Source organism: Schistocerca piceifrons, chromosome 4 (genome assembly GCF_021461385.2).
Source record: "Schistocerca piceifrons isolate TAMUIC-IGC-003096 chromosome 4, iqSchPice1.1, whole genome shotgun sequence".
Taxonomy (NCBI): domain Eukaryota; kingdom Metazoa; phylum Arthropoda; class Insecta; order Orthoptera; family Acrididae; genus Schistocerca; species Schistocerca piceifrons.
In genome coordinates this window covers 132,371,279-132,395,193 of record NC_060141.1, presented here as the reverse complement: position 1 = coordinate 132,395,193, position 23,915 = coordinate 132,371,279, and the positions used below count along the sequence as shown (strand labels likewise).

General features: G+C 40.1%; 1 protein-coding gene across 1 annotated transcript in view; it reads right to left on the bottom strand.

Annotated features, from left to right (window-relative positions):
• Positions 1-1,658: 1,658 nt before the first annotated feature.
• The window catches only part of LOC124795536 (BTB/POZ domain-containing protein KCTD3), a 256,895-nt gene continuing 234,638 nt past the window's right edge, over positions 1,659-23,915 (bottom strand). Inside the window, exons 10-12 of the mRNA XM_047259607.1 lie at positions 12,353-12,449; positions 2,384-2,565; positions 1,659-2,189 (exon numbers count right to left, since the gene is read on the bottom strand). Of these exons, the coding sequence (XP_047115563.1) occupies positions 1,978-2,189; positions 2,384-2,565; positions 12,353-12,449 (491 nt within the window). The 3' untranslated portion in view covers positions 1,659-1,977. The remainder of the gene's footprint in view (positions 2,190-2,383; positions 2,566-12,352; positions 12,450-23,915) is intronic.

Here is a 23,915-nt window from a genome sequence, read left to right as displayed (position 1 = left end):
TTTCTTTTTCTGGTAGTTTCCATACAAATTTTGTTCTCTGTCCATGCATATCCTTCTTTATGATCCTTACTCTCTTTCTCCTGGCAACATTATTCGTTTCATTCAACAAAGAAAACAAAACATGATTGGTACAATGGAAAATTTTCACAATGTCTCATATGTTTTAATTCTTTCAATTATCTATACCTGACACCATCCCTTTTATAGTCACCAGTTACAATGCTGCATTTAATAACTGGGGCCATAAGGAGGTGTCTGACTAATGTGGATTATTTTAAGGTGTGTGGCTGGCAGATACTTTCATGAGCAACAATTCACACATCCAAAAGTTCGCATCTCCACAGTCTCTCACTACGATTACCACTGAAACAGTCTAACTGATTAATGTATTTAATATATTTATTTTCCTTTTAACAGGATGATATTTATCCCCTCTTTCTTGGAGAGACGAAAACATTGTCCCGTGCTGTGACCAGTAATGCAGTATGATACAATCACAAATCAGATCACCCTTATACTCGAAGATTGCAGGTTGCTGTGTTTCCAGGTATCATTTTCCAGATGAATAATTTAAGTATGAAAGAAACTGCCTCGTCTTCCATAAGATATATTGTAAAAGCTTTTACTCAACTACACATAGTTCACAAATGCAGCACGTCCACCCAGAAACCCAGACAGGAAGAGGCAGATAGTTGAAGAGTGAAAAATTTATCAGCTTAAAGAATGTTCATTTCTCCTTTCATACATCTCGCTTTTTTGAGCAGGCATGTTTATATTATATCTTTGGCCCACACAGTGTTCCAGACGTTATTAGATGACATATGCTTTATTAATAAACCAAAATAAGATCTATCAAATGCATCATCTGATTTAATTCATTCCGTTGACCTTGTTTTACATTTGATGATATCAGGCCTGCTCCTCCATTACCCCTATCTGTTTTTGTATTGATACAGCTGTACAGATCTTACCAGAAATTCTGTTGTTCTTGCCACTGCGCTTCACTAATTGCCACTATGTCTTTTCAACCTATCGATTCCCCTTTCTAAATTCTCTAACCTAACTACCCAATAAGTGAGCTAACACTCCATGTTCCAAGCCACAGAATTCCAGTTTTGTTTTTCCTGATGATGACATCCCCCTTAGTAGTCCCCACCCAGAGATCCAAATGCCAGACTATTTTACCTGCAATATATTTTACCCAAGATGATGCAATATATTTCACCCAAGATGATGCCATCCTCATTTAACCCTACAGCAGAGCCAGATGCCCTAGGGAAAGGTAATGGCATTAGTTTCTCCCTGCTTTCAGTCATCTGCAGTACCAGCACAGCAAGTCCATTCTGGCTAATGTTACAAGGCCACATGAGTCAATCATCCAGACTGTTGACCCTGCAACTACTGAAAAGGTTGCTGCCCCTCTTCAGGAACCACATTTTTGTCCGCCTCTCCACATATATCCCTTTGTTGTGATAGCACCTACATTACAGCCATCTATATCGTATGGCATGCAAACCACCTCACCTCAGCAAGGTCTGTAGTTCATGAAAATATGCCATACAAAAAATACTAGAAAAGTAGAAAAGGGTAGAGAAAACTGTAAGAGGTGGGTGGAAATAAAGGAAAGGGAAAGCAGAACTGAATGTCAAACATCAATGTTAATAGGGGCAAGTCTTTACTTCACTCGAATTCTCCTCTTCTCATCACTCTTTTCAAAATGTCAAAGTTAAAATTCTGAAATGATTGGTAATGTTATACTCACACTATCTGATGATTACTAAAATTTCATTTTCTTATTTTTAATAAGATCCACTGTTAATGAATCATGAAATATATATGCAAATAGTACAAAACACATTCATACACATCACATCCAGTAAGAAAATAGACACGCATGCTTCATAATAAAAATTGTAACACTGAACACATACAAATGTCTGTAATACAACATGATCATTCATGTTCGCAGTTCAACATTCAACAAGGCGTTCCATTGCTAATACGTTCACTAGATTCCTGTGACTGATTTAGAAAAACAACATTTGAAGTCTTGATGCGTGCTGCAGAATTTGCTGCTGCTGAGGGACATGGTGAAATGCATGGTGTGGAACAATGGCTATTACTGAGATCACATTGATCAAGCAGCTTAAGCAGTTCTTCAGCTGTTGGCCCTCCTGACATCTGATTCACTGAAATCACAAGGGTTCCATACTGATTACAACAAACGGTTGACAGTTAATACTATGCATACTGCAAATTATATGAAAGATAAAATAAACTCATGTCATCCAAACTTTAACATTTGACTTGTATTATACTACATATGCTAATGTACAAATACATTTTCTGTACCCACTCCATTAAATTCCCCTACATTAATCACCTGGTTCTCCACGACTAGAGAGATCAAGTGCTGTTGTAAGATCCCACATCTGGATTGCTCCGTTGCTATGACCAGTGAATATAAATCGTCGTGGTCTGGAGCCCATACGACTTGATCCTTCACACTCATGAACACAAAATGATGTTATTGTGCTACCATCTACAGCTTTTATAACACACACCCTATAAGAGAAATGAAAGAAACACATTGAAGCAGAATTAGTGTTACATACTGTGGATGTTAGCATTATTTCTAATTTATATTTTACAGTGAATTTATCAATAAAAGATTTTTTTCATTTTTGTATGAAGAGAGAAATTTATGTGTAATGATAGCCAGTCATGCAAGCTGAGAGATTCAAGATGATTTAAGATGTACACAACAACATCAACTGCCGCTTACAACAGGAGAGTCTGATGTGGGGCTCCGATTTTGATCAAGTTTTGCAATGATGTTCTATATTGAAAATAATGTCATAAGTGCTTCAGCTTTTTGCCAGACACTCCCTAGTTTTTGAAAAATGGAGGTCAAAGCTGATGACAAAAAATCGTATTTTCAATGCTATACATCATAAGAGTGTCTAAAATAAACATTTTTTATTAATATTATGTGGGGTGAAAAGTTAATAATGTTCAAATTATTAGGGTGGTTGTGTTTTAAAGCTACCTGTCATTCTTTGTGTCTAGTACAGCAAAGTCGGCAGCCACGTTGCTGAGATGTTATGACTACTAAAACTGCTGGTCCAGTTCAATTCTTTGTCATGGCTATTTTTTTCTTCTTTTTTTCTGGCATATCTAGTAATATTTTGTTAAACAGAATACTTTTCTTTTCCTTTTTTAGAACTAAAACATTGTCAGGTGTGATTATTAATCAAATAAGTATTTATAATGTTTTTAAACAGCAGGAAAAGATAGATTGCTACTTACTATAAAGAAGACACATTGAGTTAAAGACAGGCACAATTACAAAACACTCACATAAAGCTTTTGGCCACAGCCTTCTTCAGCAAAAGACAACCACAGAACCACAAACCATTCAAACACATGAGCAAACACACCTCACACACACACGACTGCCAACTGTGGCAGCTCAGGCCAGGATGTTACTATCACAAGGGGTTGCAGCTGGGCAGGGAAAGGGAAGGGACAGTAGTGTACAGGTGTGGTAACAGAGGAACTCTATCTGGCAGAGTGTGCAGGAGCTAGAATGCTAAGAGGTGTGGCGTCAGAAGCTTGTGGGACAGGGATGTGTGTGTGTGTGTGTGTGTGTGTGTGTGGGGGGGGGGGGGGGGGGGAGGAGCAAAAAGGAGAGGATCGGGGAAAGATGGGCGGGAGCACTGACAGAGGATGACAAACAAAGAAGCTGGGAGATGAGAATGGAAAGGAGATGATAGAAGAGAGTGCATTAGAATTTTTGGGTGGAGGGTGTGAGGACAGTAGGTTGAGACCGGGATAATTATGGAAACGGAGAATGTATTGTAAGATTAACTCTCATCTGTGTGGTTCAAATAAGCTGGTGGCGTAGGAAAGGATCCAGATATCCAGATGGCTCAGGTAGTGAAGCAACCACTGAAATGAAGCATGTTGTGCTCAACTATATGTTGTGCCACAGGGTAGTCTACTTTGCTCTTGGTCACAGTTTGGCTATGGCCATTCGTCCTGATGGACAGCAAGTTGGTAGTCATACCAATACAATAAGCCGTGCAATGGTTTCAGCAGAGCTGGTAAATGACATAGCTGTTTTCGTAGGTGGCCTGGTCCCTGATGGGGTAGGATAAACCTGTGACAGGACTGCAATAGGAAGTGGTGAGTGGGTGGTTAGGGCAGGTCTTGTAACCAAAGCCCTGGTGAAGAATGTGGTTCAGTTGTTTTCATTGCGTGGGAGTGGGGGGTCTACTGGGTGATGAATGGGGCACTCCTTTGTGGCTGGTTCTTGGGGGTGGTGGGAGGATTGTGGGTGTGAGGGGGAAATGGCACAGTGATCTTTTTTGCAGACTGGTTCTGGGGAATCCTGGGGAATAGTGCCTGTCTTTGAAGGCCTTCGTGAGACCCTCAGCATACTAGGGAAGGGAATTCTTGTCACTGCAGGTATGCCATCCCCAAGTGGTCAGGCTGTTTGAGAGGGATTTTTTGGTGTGATAGGGGTGACAGCTGTCAAAATGCAAGTATTGTTGGTGGGTTTAATGTGGACATAGGTGTAGATGGAGCCATCAGACTGGAGGAGGTCGACTTTAGGAAGGTGGCAGGCTGAGTTGAGCAGGACAGGTGTTGAGATTGTGAAGGAATGAAGGCAGGGTGTCTTGACCCTGAGTCCAGCTGAACCAGACTAAGGGTTTGGCATTTTGGGAGATAGGAAGTTATTTTCTAGATATCCCATAAAAGGTTGGCATAGGCGGTCTCCTTCTGCTCTCTATCGCTCCCTGTTGCTGGTGTTTTTCTCCAGTCTATTTTTACGGCATGTTTTTCAGTTTCTTCCATTTAGTATCGTACCTGTACACTTTTATTGTACAGCAATTGCATTGATGAGCTTTAATGTCTATGCCTCCATACATAGTTTCTGACCTTATATGATGCAAATTACATGCACTTGCATTTTTATTCTAATATGGTTTACATTTTAGTGGGTAAGACAGAGATTTAGGAACCAGGTTTTAAATTGCAAGACATTTCCAGGGGCAGATGTGGATTCTGACCACAATCTATTGGTTATGAACTGCAGATTGAAACTGAAGAAACTGCAAAAAGGCGGGACTTTAAGGAGATGGGACCTGGATAAACTGAAAGAACCAGAGGTTGTACAGAGTTTCAGGGAGAGCATAAGGGAACAATTGACAGGAATGGGGGAAAGAAATACAGTAGAAGAAGAATGGGTAGCTCTGAGGGATGAAGAAGTGAAAGCAGCAGAGGATCACGTAGGTAAAAAGACGAGGGCTAATAGAAATCCTTGGGTAACAGAAGAAATATTGAATTTAATTGATGAAAGGAGAAAATATAAAAATGCAGTAAATGAAGCAGGCAAAAAAGAATACAAACGTCTCAAAAATGAGATCGACAGGAAGTGCAAAATGGCTAAGCAGGGATGGCTAGAGGACAAATGTAAGGATGTAGAGGCTTGTCTCACTAGGGGTAAGATAGATACTGCCTACAGGAAAATTAAAGAGACCTTTGGAGAAAAGAGAACCACTTGTATGAATATCAAGAGCTCAGTTGGCAACCCAGTTCTAAGCAAAGAAGGGAAGGCAGAAAGGTGGAAGGAGTATATAGAGGGTTTATACAAGGGCGATGTACTTGAGGACAATATTATGGAAATGGAAGAGGATGTAGATGAAGATGAAATGGGAGATATGATACTGCGTGAAGAGTTTGACAGAGCACTGAAAGACCTGAGTCGAAACAAGGCCCCCGGAGTAGACCACATTCCATTAGAACTACTGACAACCTTGGGAGAGCCAGTCCTGACAAAACTCTACCATCTGGTGAGCAAGATGTATGAGACAGGCGAAATACCCTCAGACTTCAAGAAGAATATAATAATCCCAATCCCAAAGAAAGCAGGTGTTGACAGATGTGAAAATTACCGAACTATCAGTTTAATAAGTCACAGCTGCAAAATACTAACGCGAATTCTTTACAAACGAATGGAAAAACTGGTAGAAGCGGACCTCGGGGAAGATCAGTTTGGATTCCGTAGAAATGTTGGAACACGTGAGGCAATACTAACCTTACGACTTATCTTAGAAGAAAGATTAAGAAAAGGCAAACCTATGTTTCTAGCATTTGTAGACTTAGAGAAAGCTTTTGACAACGTTAACTGGAATACTCTCTTTCAAATTCTGAAGGTGGCAGGGGTAAAATACAGGGAGCGAAAGGCTATTTACAATTTGTACAGGAACCAGATGGCAGTTATAAGAGTCGAGGGGCATGAAAGGGAAGCAGTGGTTGGGAAAGGAGTGAGACAGGGTTGTAGCCTCTCCCCGATGTTATTCTATCTGTATATTGAGCAAGCAGTAAAGGAAACAAAAGAAAAATTCGGAGTAGGTATTAAAATCCATGGAGAAGAAATAAAAACTTTGAGGTTCGCCGATGACATTCTAATTCTGTCAGAGACAGCAAAGGACTTGGAAGAGCAGTTGAACGGAATGGACAGTGTCTTGAAAGGAGGATATAAGATGAACATCAACAAAAGCAAAATGAGGATAATGGAATGTAGTCAAATTAAATCGGGTGATGCTGAGGGGATTAGATCAGGAAATGAGACACTTAAAGTAGTAAAGGAGTTTTGCTATTTAGGGAGTAAAATAACTGATGATGGTCGAAGTAGAGAGGATATAAAATGTAGACTGGCAATGGCAAGGAAATCGTTTCTGAAGAAGAGAAATTTGTTAACATCGAGTATAGATTTAAGTGTCAGGAAGTCGTTTCTGAAAGTATTTGTATGGAGTGTAGCCATGTATGGAAGTGAAACATGGACAATAAATAGTTTGGACAAGAAGAGAATAGAAGCTTTAGAAATGTGGTGCTACAGAAGAATGCTGAAGATAAGGTGGGTAGATCACGTAACTAATGAGGAGGTATTGAATAGGATTGGGGAGAAGAGAAGTTTGTGGCACAACTTGACTAGAAGAAGAGATCGGTTGGTAGGACATGTTTTGAGGCATCAAGGGATCACAAATTTAGCATTGGAGGGCAGCGTGGAGGGTAAAAATCGTAGAGGGAGACCAAGAGATGAATACACTAAGCAGATTCAGAAGGATGTAGGTTGCAGTAGGTACTGGGAGATGAAGAAGCTTGCAAAGGATAGAGTAGCATGGAGAGCTGCATCAAACCAGTCTCAGGACTGAAGACCACAACAACAACAACAACAACAACAACAACTGTACACTGAGGTGACAGAAGTCATGGGATAGCGATATGCGCACGTACAGATGGCGGCAGTATCACATAGACAAAGGGCAGTGCACTGGCAAGGCTGCCATTTGTATTCGGGTGACTCACATGAGAAGGTTTCTGACCTAATTATGGCTGCAAGATGGGAATTAATAGACTTTGAACACAGCACGAAATGGTAGCTGGAGCTAGATGCATGGAACATTCCAGAACAGAAATCATTAGGGAATTGAATATTCCAAGACCCACACTAAAATGTAAACCATATTAGAATAAAAATGCAAGTGCATGTAATTTGCATCATATAAGGTCAGAAACTATGTATGGAGGCATAGACATTAAAGCTCATCAATGCAATTGCTGTACAATAAAAGTGAAATTTCTAAAAGCAATAATAAAAGAAAAGACCCGACAATAAATATAAAGCTAAAATGAAACAATGAAGATATACAGTTATAAATAATACTGGCCTTGGTCATATGGAATAAGAGGAACTAAAAAGTCATAAGTTCTTCAAAAATGGGAAACACAGAGCCATAGTAGGCTTGATTTTTACTGGTCAACTGGTCATTAAACGACCTTCACTTAATGACTGAGAGCAGTGGCATTTGCGAAGAGTTCTCAATGCTAATACACAAGCAACACTGTGTGAAATCACTGCTGAAATTAATGTGACATGTACAATGAATGTGTCCGTTAGCACAGTGCAACAAAGTTTGGCATTAATGGCCTATGGCAGCAGACAGCTGATGTGAGTGCCTTTGCTAACAGCATGACATCACTTGCAGCACCTCTCCTGGGCTCATTAACATATCGGTTCAACACTAGATGACTGGAAAACTGTTGTCTGGTCAGGTGAGTCCTGATTTCAGTTGGTAAGAGCTGATTGGAGGGTTCAAGTGCAGCATAGATCCCACAAAGCCATGGATCCAGATTGTCAACAAGGCACTGTGCAGTATGTGGTTGCTCCATAATAATGTTGGCTGTGTTCACATGGAATGGACGGGGTCCTCTGGTCCAGCTGACCCAATCATTGACTAGAGATGATTATGTTTGGCTACTTGGACACCATTTGCAGCCTTTCATGGACTCATGTTCCTAAAAAAAAGATGTAATTTTTATGGATAACAATGTGCCTTGTCACTGGGGCACAGCTGTTCGTGACTGGTTCGAAGAACATTCTGAGCAATTCAAGTGAATGATCTGGCCACCCAGATTGCCCAACATGACTCCCACAGAACATTTATGGGACATAATTGAGAGAGCCATTCCTGCACAAAATCATGCTCCAGCAACGCTTATGCAGTTATGTATGGCTATAGAGGCAGCATGGCTCATATTTTTGCAGGGGACTTCCAACGATTCGTTGAGTCCATATCACATTCAGTTGCTGCACTACATTGGGCGAAAGGAGGTCCTGCACGATAGTAAGAGGTATTGAATGACTTTGTCATCTCAGTGTAATTGGTGTATGGTAGTAACTTTAAAAAACTTTTAGGTGAATTATCATAGTATATGTATTGCTATGCCATTTCATTTAACTTGTTTTCTCATCCTCACTTTGCTGTTGTAGTAGTCCAGATAGGATCATGTCGGATGAACTGCAATATCATCCTCCCTTCATATTTTCAGATAACCATGTGGTGTCCTACCTGGGCGTAACATGTTGTTCTTGAGTTAATAAAGAACACTGTGCAACCTACAACTGTTTTTAATATTAGCCGTAATAAGGTTGCTGCATCACAATGCCACAATGGAATAGAATAATTGTTACCTGAGGTATTTGTGAAACCTCAGATGTATCTTCATGAACTAAATTCAGTGCTTTAAAATTCATACAAAGATTCTACAATGAATTAGTGGCCAAGGACAAGAGATTTGCCAAAGTGGCCAACAAAATGGTTTCACGAAAAAGCTTCTTAATGAGACAATTCTTTCACATTCAGAAACATGATATCTTTTGCTGTCTGTAAATTGGTAAAAAAAAGGCAACAGAGAAATGCTGATGCATTTTTCAGCACTGGTGCAATGAGTCTGTGAATTCAACATAAGAATATTGTTTTGATGCCACAAATTTAATTTTTTTGGCATATTTAAGTTAGCTGTATAATACCTATTAATTATGCATCTCCTTAAGAGACTTAATTTTATTAAGTATGCAGATGATCAAGCAGTGTTGACAGTACTGGTGAAAGCACTACAGCCGATGATGGTGAAGGTCATAAAAGGGTGGAAAAAAGCTATAGAATGAGGGTCAATGTACGGAAGCCAAAGTGACGACAATCAGCAAATATGGAGGTTCCTTCAAAATATTGTTTGATGGAGAGAGCAAGGAATAAGTAAAACCCTTCAGGTACTTAGACATTTGGTGAAAGAAAATGGAAGCTGTTTGGAGGAGTCAAGTAGAACATCTATGTGTAAAATAGCTTCTGAAGAAGTGAAAGTTTTGCTAACAGGAAAAAGAATGCTGCTACAGCTAGGAAACAGCTTTGCCAAGTGGCTTGTTTGGAGAGCAGTACAACATGACAGTGAACCACGGGCAGTCAAAATAAAGAGAAAAAATCTGGATAGCTCTGAAATGTCACAGTGGAGAAAAATATTTAAGGTAAAATGGACGACAAAAAGTGGAATGAAGACATACTTCTAAGAATAGGAGAGGAAATTACAAGAATGAGGAACATGTTCTACCTCAGTTATATATTGGATACAAAAGATTGCAACGAAGAGATGAAGAGGAAGAAGAATGCTGGATGACAGTGGAAATTAACAAAGTTACAAGTCGATTATGGAAGAAGCTTGGGCAGAGCAGCAAGGAGAACATGGATTTTGATCCCTTCATAGGACACACATATCAAAGAAGGAAAAAAAAAAAGAGCGCTTCATTAAAATCATAGTGTCTTTATATTCAACAGTCCAAATCTACCGGTAATATTGCAAGTGTGGTGCAGGCAATGCCCTTATCTAAGAAACACTATAGTTATCACCTTGAATGGTTTAGGAATGCCATGCATAAACCAAATTAGGCAACTGGGCTGTAAAACAGTTCAGCTGCTTCTGTCTCCTGCATCACTGCAGTGTCACTCATCTGGCAATGAATTATTCACAAATGAATGATTTAGACAACAGTTCAGCAAGCAATGTGAGGAGTATGCAGCAGAACACATTTGTTTTTTGGAATTGATCATTTGCGGCTGGTCACTGATGGCATTTACTTTTTGGAGAAATTATTAAAATAGATAATAATAATAATAATAATAATAATAATAATAATAATGTCATGAGACTAGGGCCTCCCGTTGGGTACACCATTCGCCTGGTGCAAGTCTTTCGATTTGATGCCACTTCGGCGACTTGCGCGTCAATGGGGATGAAATGATGATGATTAGGACAACACAACACCCAGTCCCTGATTGTGATTGATGAGCAGAAGTACACATACATAACACAGTAGGGATTAACATTCTTCTTCAGAGCAAGACAGAGAAAATCATTTTGCATTACAGGACCATGTCACATCACAGAGTAAACAAGATGTCAGGGGAAATTTAGAAACTAGGGAGAGAAAACAAAGGAAAAGCTGGAAAACCAGGTTAAGCAGTGAACACGGCTGGTGAGTCTATATTTGCAATTAAAGAAATATTGATTTAAACACAAAACTTAAAAATGATAATATTACTGCAGGATAAAACCTTATTAGATGTTGAGAACTCCAATATTAGAAGGTGATGGTGATAGGGACTCTGGAAACAGGCATTTTGATAATCAACATGAACACTTAGGAAACCTCGAGAAGCAGACAGATTGATGGCATATTACAAAAAGTACCATAACCATAGTGTTAGCGTCTGAAAATGTACTCCAAACACTGACATGCAAGCAAATAAAATAAAAACATGATCAGCAAATTCCATCTGCGATTACATCACACATAAATATTTCATAACACTTGCAACAAACAGAAAGTAAATAACATGATTATAATTAAGTCAAATAAAAAAAATCAGTATGTATCTACTATTTATCTTATAAAAATTATTGGCATTTAAGATAAGAGTGATGGTAACTCTAATGTGAGAATCGAGTAACTCAGTCAACTGCCAACTTCATAATTACTTTTAAGTTCCTAAGTTCATCAAAGGACAAAAGTCCACATCTATACATGTGAACCACTGAATAACACCATCAGCTCTGTATCTTGTGACTGGCTTCAGTAGTCACTTCACCTTCATTTGGCCCCTTTATGGTAATTGGTTGTCATATAACCAAAAGTAATCAACACCATAAAAGGTTCAAAAACATTGCATACTCACGTGTGATGCGTCTACTGCAAACCATCAATCAGTCAGTCAAAGGTTGATAGGCTGCACTAGATGCATCACTGTGAACACTGTTGTTTTTTATTCTTTTATGATGTTGATTCAAATGGTTCAAATGGCTCTGAGCACTATGGGACTTAACTTCTGAGGTCATCAGTCCCATAGAACTTAGAACTACTCAAACCTAACTAACCTAAGGACATTACACATATCCATGCCCGAGGCAGGATTCGAACCTGCGACCGTAGCGTATGATGTTGACTGCCATTGATTATACGACCACCAGTTTCCAGACAGGGGTCTGATGAACATGGAGTGGACCACCAAAATCAGTTGTTTTTAAATAAATAATAAATATAAATGTTCAAATGTGTGTGAATTCCTAAGGGACCACACTGCTGAGGTCATCGGTCCCTAGACTTACACACTACTTAAACTAACTGATGCTAAGAACAACACACAAACCCATGCCCGAGGGAGGACTTGAACCTCTGGCGGGAGGGGCCGCGCAATCCGTGACATGGCACCTCAAACCATGCGGCCACTCCCTGTGACAATAAATACAGACACAGAGCTGACAGTGTTCTTAATTGGTTCACATATATTTATCAACTGTTGTTCCCCTATCCATCTGAAGATGGATGTATGAAAATATCCATGTCTTTGATTTATTTTGAAGCCTCTAAAAAAGTCAATCATTTAATTAAATTGATTAATGATTTATTAATTAATGAACTTTATGAAATAGTTAATTAAAACTGCAGTACCTTTTCCCATTAGATGCCAACCTCACAAATAACTGATCTGTCTCTGGTACAACTTTCTGGACAAATACTTGTTCATCATCCTGTTCACCAAATGGTCCTGAAATTAAAATGCTCTCACACTATCTTGAAAAGAACCAAATATGCAGCTTAAGAGAAAATGGAATACATTTCTTGGTAGCAAGTAATGTAAAAATCATTTTACAACAACAATTATGAAAAACTCACTGTAATTTGCACCTGAAAGCACTTTGCTGCCTTCAGATACGTTATTAAAGTAAGTAGATTGTCAAAGAGTTTTCTTATCTGTATTTTTCACACCTTTCTGCATTCGAGCTACATTCACTAGAGGTAGAGCAGATTATTCCTTTCTTCTGTAAGTGTGTTAATGAATCATTCTCTAATTCAAACAATTTTTAATGTGAATAAATGAACTGTATAAATAGTCAATATTCCCAAATGCTTTAACAGATGCTTACAAGAGACATTTAAATCCCATACATAATTAAAATTATTTTCTTGTCCTGCAGGCCATGACTGATTCAAAACATAAAAAGGAAAAAACCAGGATGAAATATGACAATAGTACGAAAGGATGGATTGCTACTTGCTATATAGAGCTGCACAGTCTGTGACTCAACGTCTCATCCATATGGTGAATAGCAACCTATTCTTTTCATAATATTGTCAAAATATTTACAATACATTAAATTACTGATTTCTATGTCCAAAATGTGGCAGTAATCCTTGTAGCAAAATTAGCTTAACACATCAATGTGTATCATAACAAGATAAATAGGAATGAGCAATAAAGAGAGAAATTCAAATAGTGGAGACTAAGAAACCAGGAAACAGTAATGTGCAGTAAAATTGTACTTCCACCAATCAACACCATCTCAACTGAATCAACCTGGTTAACACTTAAGGGATAGTGTTAAACAAACAGAGAGCACTACTGAAACTAATATGATTGAATGCAATTGCCACACAGAGAGAAGTAAATAAATCAGTTGACCACAGCATGGAATAGATGTGTCCAAGACATCCAACACTGCATACGTATCAAGGACAAGGATGGAAAAAGACTCCGGCATTAACACAAAATCTTGCAAAGGTGGGAAGCTTAGCAAATGTACCAACTATCCTCTAATTAATCTCCTGTCATGTATAATCTACATCTACATTATTACTCTGCAATTAACACATAACTGTTTGGCAGACTACCAATATTTCTCTACCTTTCCACTCTCAAATAGTAATCAAGAAAAATAAACACCTAAATCTTTCTATGCAAGCTCAATTTTATTTTATCGTAATATCATTTCTCCTTCATAGGTGTGAGCCAACAAAAATTTTGGTATTTGGAGGAGAAAGTTGGTGATTGTAACTTATGATTTTATCAATTTCCTATTTCAGTCCTACCCAGTAAGTAACCATGCCATGCAGTTCTGCTTTAGTTTTGTTTTGTTTTAGGGTGCAAAAACAACTAGGGTAATATGCACTCATGTCAGAACTGTAGAACACGAAGGCAAAAAAAAGGAGGTAAAAACAACTACATGTTAAGCTCAATCAATGGAAAGAATGACAGCTAAAAACAGGGCCTTGGAGAACGGTCCATAAAATATGCCATACAGAAACGGAGGTCCTGAACTAAAGATTAAATGTTCTTCACCACACTGCTGCGACGCATAAAAATCAAAATGCAGTCGACAGACCACGTGTTGTTCACTAAAATGACCAGACGGCAAACATAAATGAGAATATAAGTGGTTAAAGAAAGGGCACTGCGTCAGTAAATGGTAAATCATCGAAGGCTGAGGGCAATGAGCACGAAGTTGTGAGGCACCACCACTTAACAAATGGCAATGGCTAAAAAGACATGTAGCCAAAATGATCTCCTCATGGCGAGAGGGCTGAGAAGAGGTTGGCCAAGCCACTGGGAGTGGCTCAATTCCCTGGAGCTTGTTTCCATTGTAACATCCACGAAATAAATTTTTGGCTACAGTGCGACTAGAGGAAATTATGCCTCTAACAGTTATGAACATTATGTATTCGACGTATGAAAAAACAATGAAAACTTATAGCGAATTAATTATTTATGTAATATTCTATGATATAATTGGACATATCGATGTGTATCATACAAAGACAATGATAATTGTAAAGTGCTTTTATGATCTGCGTTTGTCTTCCTTTGTTTTTACATTTTGTTGGTTGGCTTTTGTACGTTCAGCATGCAAGACGCATATCAAACTGAGGTCTGTTAAGAAATTGTAATTATTTGTTAGTTATTACTTGAAAATAGAGTTCATTATTATTATAAATATGAGTGAATAATTATTTGTAAGTGTAATTCCTCTCTCAGTAAGCATTATCTGTGTTAATTGTTTCTTTCCGCTGCAAGGAGCGCAGCCATTGATGATAGTGATTTGTATCGCATGTTTGTCTGTGTTTTCCTTAGAAACAAATCAAATGTTTGTTTGATGAAGTCTAAATAGTGCACAATACAAAAGTAGAGTTTCTGTAAAGTTCAATAAGCATTTAAAATACTTATTTGCTCTAACAATAGAAAGTCTCTATCAATTGTCTGCCGCCATCTTAACAATTATCACAGCGGCAAATTCTAATTACGCAACTCTGCAGACATAAATGCTCAACGTAATACAAATGTGTAAAAATAAATGTGCACCGGTGGTCCCGAACTCATTTTAATGAAAATGATTCGAATCAGATTGGTTCTTTAAAAACAGTGCTCATATCACGATCCTTATAAGAAACTTTTCTAGCTGATGTATGGAGCCGAAATTAATTACGCACGAGTTGCGAAGAATATTGTTTCAGGTAACATATGTCAGTGTTGTGCGCAGCTAATATTCGGTGGTTTTAATGATCATTTTGCTGAAGATAACTACTACCATCTTAATCAATAGTTGTATAGAATCTGTTGTATGAACTGTGATTTAGTGACACTTACAAAACTTACAGACAACACTTTAACACGACGTTAACTTGGAGTTCTTTAGCAACTTGATCACATCTTTAGGCGGGAGAAAAATTATTTAGTAGTTACTCAATATAATAAAATAAGATTATCATTTCCATTTACAAATTAGTTAAATACCAAACCACTGAATAACACAGCGAACGCCACACTGGCGCCCAACGTGGGGCCACCAATGCACATTTATTCATTTTAATAATTGAAATTGTGATCTATTACAGGTACGGAGTACCAAAACAAACTATTAATCATTGTTTATTTATTTGTTTCATCAGCATTGATATCTTCCTACTGAACTGCTGAACGAATCTGTATCTGCACTGGTGCTAGACACACGAGTAACTTCACATAAGCAGTGCAGTCCACAAATGTCAATTCAGGTAGGAACAGATGTACATATTCGGTAACCGAGCAGCAGCACACATACAACATACACTGCGTGTGAAATTTTAAATTATAATTAATACCTCCAGCCATAAGTAGTAATAATTGAATATTCTGGCTGCGAGAATAATATTTTTGAGTGTTATTTGTGTATATGTGTTAGTTATAAGATCATTTTGTGTCAACTGGTGCTTGTCAGTGATTTATATATTTGTTGTGCTATATTGGTGATAGAATGGTTAAACAAAAGAAAAATAAACCGAATGAGCATACTGATACAGAGATGACATCAGAGTCTCAGGTAGAACAATCTACCCATATTTCTGTCGAATTATTAGAAAATTTAATTATGAATGATAACTTAGAAACTGATGTCATGAGTGATAGTAAAACCGAGGAGTTGCCAAAACAAACTGACACTCCTGGATTCAACCAGTTACGAATTAATGGCAATATTTCTTCTGGGCAAGGGGCAGAAGTTAGCAATGCTCAAGCTATGTCCATACAGGATATGCTAACAGCATTATTTGAAAAGTTTACTATTAAAGAGGAGGAGCGTGAAAAACAATGTGAGCTTAAAGAGCAGGAGCGTGAAAAACAACGCGAACTTAAAGAGCAGGAGCGTGAAAGATAACGTCAGCAGGAAAAGGAAAAACGTAGACAGGAAAAGCTTATAGAAAACAACAACAGGAGCTCAGGGACCAAGAAAAGGAAAAGAAATTTATGAAAAATATAAACAATATTTTTCTGGAAAGAGATAAAGAAATTGTCCGTAGGATAAATCAAGTGTTGGTCGATCATGATAACGCTATTACTACCCATTTGAAGCAGGAGATCGATGCAGTAAAAACCACTATTGAACTGTTAACAAACATTCCAGTTCAAGCCTTGGCTACCGCTGTGGAAACAATGCAGGACATTCCCTTGGAAACCCGGAATCAAGTCCGAACAGAAGTAGCCAGGGTGCAGAGCTCTGAAAATCAAACAAAAATCTGACAGTATGCAGTAATGACAACACTGGTACTGACAGACAAAAGATCGCAGATAATCTGACGGTGAATATTAATGCACCACAAGGAAGACCAAATTTTGGAAATCAACTGATATTACCAGAGCAATATGTGACATCAAGGAACAATAATAGTGGAACAGAATGTACTTGTAATAAAGTAACCACACCACCTGCGAATGATAGCAATTCCATGCACTTAACTACTTTGATGCATGAAGAAAGCCATAGACAGTTCCAAATATTTAACGAAGAAAGCAAGAAAAACATACATCCAGTAGTTTTCATTCGAAACTTCAAAAGTGTTCTTCCAAAATCATGGTCGGAAGAACAGAAAATACAGTTTGTGATTTCACATATTTCTGGTGATGCATCACTCTCGGCATTAAATGCAGCAGAAACTTGTAAGACTTTCCATGACTTTGAGCAGGCGTTCCTTGATCAATTCTGGTCAGCGTCTACTCAAGAGCGACTCCGTAAAATTGTTTACAATGCAGAAATATACAATCCGAAGTCAGGTTCTTTAAGAAAGTACTTTGAAACATATATTAACATGAGCCGGTACTGGGATGAGCCAGTAACCACCAGAGACTTATTGCGAGTGTTAAAAGCTAGATTACCCATACATATTAGAGAAAAATTATTTAATGTTACAGACACCGATCTGAAAGATTTTCTGTCTGTAATTGATTCTCTGGATCTAGTGCTAGAAGACACCAGAAAAAATTCTGACGTGATCAGCAATAATAATAGTCCTAATAGAAAAAATTCATGGAATGGAAATAATGGAAATAGGGGCGAAGGTAGTCCAAAGAAAAAGAAAAATAAAGCATATAGTAACGGAAAATACAATAATAATAATAGTAGTAGGAATCCCTACAGCCAAAATTTTGGTTATCCTAATAATAATAACAGTAATTATCAAAAGGCCGAAGAACACCAACAACCAAATGGTAATCAGAGGCCGTACCACAATGAAAACCCAAACAATAACAATAGCAACTGAAAGAGACGAAATGACAACAGGTCAGACAGTCCATATAAAGACAAGCCTAAAAATATGTGGGGTGACAGTAAATATTGGCGACAGCCAGGGCCAAGTCATTGGCAGCTGTAGCAAAATTCTATCAATTCAGGTCAGCCAATAAATTATGTACAGGCTATACCTATACCAAGCAATCAATATCCACCGTGGTGAGATCCAAGCAGGCCTCCTCCGACTGAAAACTCACAAAATGTTAGAGCAGTGGAGGTACCTTCGGAAAAGAAACAACACACTCAGAAGCCAACAAACTAATTTCGGTCCCTGTAGGCCTTCGCCAGGTGACCGAGGCCAACAATGAAGTCAATAGGTCGACAGAACAAAAAATAAACATGATACGATATCAGGATGGCAACAGGATCGAAGATGAGCTGTATCAGGAATCTGCTGTCTCTGATAAGCCACAAAGGGAAAATATCCAAGCAAGTGTCACCGGAGCTGTAAATGGTGTAACAACTACTATTCTGCTCGACTCAGGTGCGAATGTATCAGTTATGAACATGCAGTTTTTCAAGAAGGTATCGAAGATAAGAAGATTGCCGATTTTGCTGGTTGCAAATTGTAAGTTTATAGGGACATTGGGAAAAAAGGCACAGAGTATAAAATACCAGACACAGGTGGAAGTTTCCTTGGGAAATGATCGCTTATTATGCACGTTCCTACTAATGGATAACTTCTCAGTACCGGCGCTTCTGGGTCTCGACTTCCTTCGGGAAAGAGAAGCTGTAATTGATCTCGCCCGTGGGACATGTGCACTTAAGTACCAACAACGACCCATAACATTAATGCTGAATCGGGAGTTCGGTGCGAACCTTCCGCTGATGAGAAAAATGAATATTTCTGTCAGCAAACAGAAGTTGTTGGTGTTGGATCATAAGCATCCACAGATGTGTCACAAAAATCGAAATAACGATGCACCCAGCAATGTGAGTGATATTGTCACAACAATAGAAGAGAAGGTACAGGAGGCAACTTGCATTGATGATTCAGAGGCTAGACAATTAACAGAATTATTATCCGGATACCTCGAAGTATTCCCTGAACGCCCTGGAATCATAAAAGATTACCAATATAATATGAAACTACATCTGCACAAGACCTATTGCAGAGCATCTTACTCGGTCCCCTGGACTAAGAAAAACAAAGTGATACAAAGGACCAATCAGAAGTGCAAGTGCACTACCCCATAACTGTAAATATAATGTTTATGGTAAAATAATTAGCAGTAATAATTTGATAATATTATGTATGTATTAGTTTATAAGCTTTTATGTCAAGTATTACACTGTAATGGTTTTGAATTATTTGAACAAGGAGTAGAGAATCCCCATAATAAATTGTATTTTTACTCTAAAAGGGATAAATAACTTGATAAACACTTTAGTGTTGTTGCATTAGATGTGAGGAATTTTACCTTTCTATACGTAGGATAGAAATGATTAAAATGCTTAAATAGTATATTTGTTCGTGTGTAAGAATGGATATTGTGGTGTCACCGCCAGACACCACACTTGCTAGGTGGTAGCCTTTAAATCCGCCGCGGTCCGTTAGTATACGTCGCACCCGCGTGTCGCCACTATCAGTGATTGCAGACCGAGCGCCGCCACACGGCAGGTCTAGAGAGACTTCCTAGCACTCGCCCCAGTTGTACAACCGACTTTGCTAGCGATGGTTCACTGACAAAATACGCTCTCATTTGCCGAGACGATAGTTAGCATAGCCTTCAGCTACATCATTTGCTACGACCTAGCAAGGCGCCATTACCAGTTACTATTGATACTGAATCATGTACAGTCAAGAGCGACGTTCACCATTAATGGATTAAAGTTAAGTATTCCACCAGCTACGTCCGTTTTTTTCTAAAATCTAATTTCCTTGTCCTGTTCCAGACCTCACGCCAGCCTGCGTGAGCTAAAACGCGTGCCTTTCGGCTTCCTCTAGTAACACGGTGTTGGCTCTCCTGCGAACCACAACATTGGCGACGAGGCAATACCGCGTTCTTAACTATACTGCCCTGATTTACTTGTGTAATGGCTTCGCCACCATCTCCAGATGTACTGTCCGAATTTTATCGCTTACAGAATCAGCAGACGCAGGCATTACTGGATGCCCTTGGACAGCTCGTTCGGGGTCAACGTGCAATGCAAAACAACGCGGCAGCCGCCGCTCCACCGCTAACACAGCCACAACACGCAGTTGCACCAACTTTTCGTCCTTTTGATGCTGCACTGGAAAGCTGGACGGAGTGGTCACGCCAATTTGGATTCCATCTCGCCGCCTACAGAATTCAAGGTAACGAGCGGCAGCCATTTTTGTTGTCTTCGGTCGGCGTACAAACGTACCATGTGATAGTCAAATTATTTCCCCGACGCGACGTAGCAACTCTGCCCTACGATGAAATTTTGTCTGCATTAGATGCATATTTCAAAGAATCAGTCAATGTAGTTGCGAAAAGGTATACCTTCTTTCGTACAAAACGTACGGCAGGTCAGACTAATCGGGAGTGGGTTGCAACCTTGCAAGGCCTTACTAGGGATTGTGCTTTTGAGTGTCAATGTGGACTCCCTTATTCAGATACTATGGTACGTGATGCAATTGCACAGAATGTTTCTGATGTTCATATACGGGAACAGATTTCGAAACTAGTCAATCCCTCCCTTCAACAAGTGATGGACATATTGGATCGGCAGGACACGCTTGACTTTGCTCAGGAATCATTTGAAATTTCACCAACCGTGTGTCAGGTTAACCGGCCCGCCGGGCGAGCTGCACGGAGCAGTAAACAGCCCTCGCGCCCGGCCGCACCGCTGCCGCCAGGCTCTCAGCCACATGTGCCGCACAGGCAAGCAAATGCAGTGCTAAAATCATGCCCGCTGTGTGCTACTAGACATTCGCGTGAGGATTGCCCGTCACGCCAAGCTATTTGCTTTTTCTGTAATAAAAAAGGACATGTTCAGAGTGTTTGCCAGAAAAACCTCAGATTGGAAACTCACAACCATTCCAGGCCCTTTGCTTCGCATCGAATTCGAACCAAGGATACTCAGGCTCGTGAAACTTCGCCTATGGAAATTCATGTAGTTCATTCCACTCCGCTCAGTGCCACTCTCTCTAACAGTGACTGTGTTCGTCCCACAAATACTGTGCGTCGACATCGCCGGAAATCCCTTCAAGTAGCAAGTGATTTTGTACCTGTGTCAGTTCATGTTGCACGAGACAGTCGCTCTTGTCGTCAATAAACTTTTTGTAGACTTGGACATTAACGGCAAACTGATACCATTCCAGCTCGATACCGGAGCTGCAGTTTCACTGATCAATCAAGACATGTACAAACAGTTGGGCACACCTCTGTTGCGTGCCGCAAATGTTAAGTTAACTAGCTATTCAGGTCAAGATATCCCTGTGTTAGGACAGTGTAGCCTTCTTGCAACATACAAAGAACAAACAAAACTTGTGTCATTTTATGTCCTTCATTCTTCTTCTGCAGTGAACTTGTTTGGTTTCGATTTATTTCAGTTGTTTAACTTGTCTATAGTAAATCAGGTCCTATCAGTGAACCAGACTGTGCCTTCAGACAGTGTTTCTCGTCTATGTGAAGAATTTGCAGACATTTTTGCACCAGGCCTTGGTTGCGCTAAGAACTATAAAGCACATTTGGAACTGAAAGTAAACGTGCAACCGAAATTTTTCAGAGCGCGCAATGTTCCCCACGCATTGCGTGATGAGGTCGCAAAAACATTACACGATTTGGAATCCCAAGGTGTAATTGAACGTGTGCAGGCTTCTCTCTGAGCATCACCCTTAGTAATTTTGCCAAAATCTTCCAGAAAATTGAGACTTTGTGTGGACTTCAAGGCAACAGTGAATCCACAACTAGTGATTGCAACTTTTCCTTTACCCCGCCTGGAATATCTTTTTGACAAACTGTGCCCGGGTAAATATTTTTCGAAGTTGGACCTAGCAGATGCGTACTTGCAAATACCGGTGGACGAAGAATCTCAGCGCGTTTTGGTGGTTAACACGCATCTTGGTTTGTATCAATTCAAACGACTGCCATTCGGGTGTGCATCCGCCCCTGCATTGTTTCAGCAATATCTACAAACTGTTTGTGCGTCGGTCCCTACTGCAGCAAACTATCTGGACGATATTGTGATCTCCGGAAAGATGGAAGAAGAACATTTAGCCAATCTCAGAACATTATTTCAGGTCTTGCGACAAAATGGTTTTCGCTTGCGGAAGGACAAATGTGTGTTTTTTGCTCGTGACTTGCCCTACCTGGGACATGTACTCAATGCCCAAGGCATACATCCCAGTCCCTAGCACCTCCGTGCCATACAAGACTTGCCTCCGCCGCAGAATTTGAAGCAGCTACAGAGTGTGCTGGGAAAAAGTAACTATTATCACAGATATGTTCCACATGCCTCTTCCATTTCAGCTCCGCTTCATCGCTTACGCCGTAAAGGTGTTCCGTTCGTCTGGACGACAGCATGCGAATGCGCCTTTCGTCAGTTGAAATCGGCGTTGCTTTCCAATACTTGCCTTACGCCATTCGATCCCCAGAAGCCCCTTTTGTTGATGGTGGATGCATCGGATTTCGGGATCGGTGCTGTGCTTGCGCACAAAGATGGATCGCACGATCGCCCTATTGCCTTTGCGTGCAAATTGCTCTCGTCTGCGCAAAGAAATTATTCACAGATCGAGAAAGAAGCATTGGCTCTCGTATTTGGTGTTACAAAGTTTCATGATTTCTTGTATGGTCGTCACTTTACCATCATCACAGACCACAAACCTCTGACATCGCTTTTTCATCCGACCAAGCCTGTACCTCTACGTACAGCGTAGAAATTCATTCGCTGCTCTATTTTCCTCTCGCAGTACCGCTACGATATCTTGTATCAGTCCACTGCTAAGCACGGAAATGCCAATGCATTGTCCCGTTTGCCTGTTGCTGAGGACAGAGCATTCGATTCCTCCGAACTTGCTTGCATGTTCATTGATTCGGAAACCGATGACGTGGTCGAATCGTTTCTGATTGATTTTCGTCGTGTAGCTACAGCCACAGCTGCCGACCCTGTCCTTGCTACCGTTTTGCGTTTTGTTGCTACGCAATGGCCCTTGTCAAAGTCATGGATCGGTGATCCATTGGTTCGCCGATTTTTTGCTCACCAGGAGAGACATTTTGTATGACGTGGTGCTTTGCTGTTGCGTTCTGATAATGATCAGTCCAGGGTCGTGGTCCCACGTTCGTTACAGTCCTCTGTCTTACAGCTTCTCCACCAAGGACATTGGGGTATAGTGAGAACGAAACAACTTGCTCGTCAGCACTGTACTTGGTTCGGAATCGATGCCGCGATTACGAATATGTGCTCTTCTTGCATGGTGTGTGCCAAACAACAATCAGTACCACCGCGGAAATTCTTTGTTTGGCCAAAAGCCACTTCCTCTTGGCAACGCCTACACATCGATTTTGCTGGTCCGTTCTGGAATGCTCGATGGTTGGTTGTGGTAGATTCATTAAGTAATTTTCCTTTTGTTGTCCGGATGTCTTCCACAACGTCATCTGCCACCATCCAAGCGTTATCTGCTATCTTTTGCATTGAAGGTCTTCCACAGACTATTGTTTCCGACAATGGCCCACAATTCATGCCCACAGAATTTCAGTCATTGTGCAAGGCCAATGGTATTCAACATCTGACGTTCGCGCTGTTTTCGCCACAGTCAAACGGTGCCGTGGAATGATTGGTCAGGACTTTCAAGTCACAGATGTTGAAATTGAAAGAGTCGCATTCTCGGGAGGATGCATTATTGCTCTTTTTGTCCTCGTCTCGCTCTCAGCCCTGAGATGGTCGCTCACCAGCTGAGTAGCTCCACGGTCGCCCTCATTGAACCTTGATGTCTTTGCTACATCCGCCGCATCAGGTTCCTGTGCAGCGGCAGACACCTGCTTTTGCCCCAAGCGACGTTGTCTACTACCGCCACTATCGAGGTTCACGGCATTGGCTCGAAGGGCGCATTCTTCACTGCCTCGGCCGCGCTATGTATCTGGTTTTGGGGGCCTCTGGTGATGTGCGTCGGCCTCTCAATCAGCTGCGCCTCTGTCATCGCACGGGATCTGCCGCTGCCCGTCTGCTTT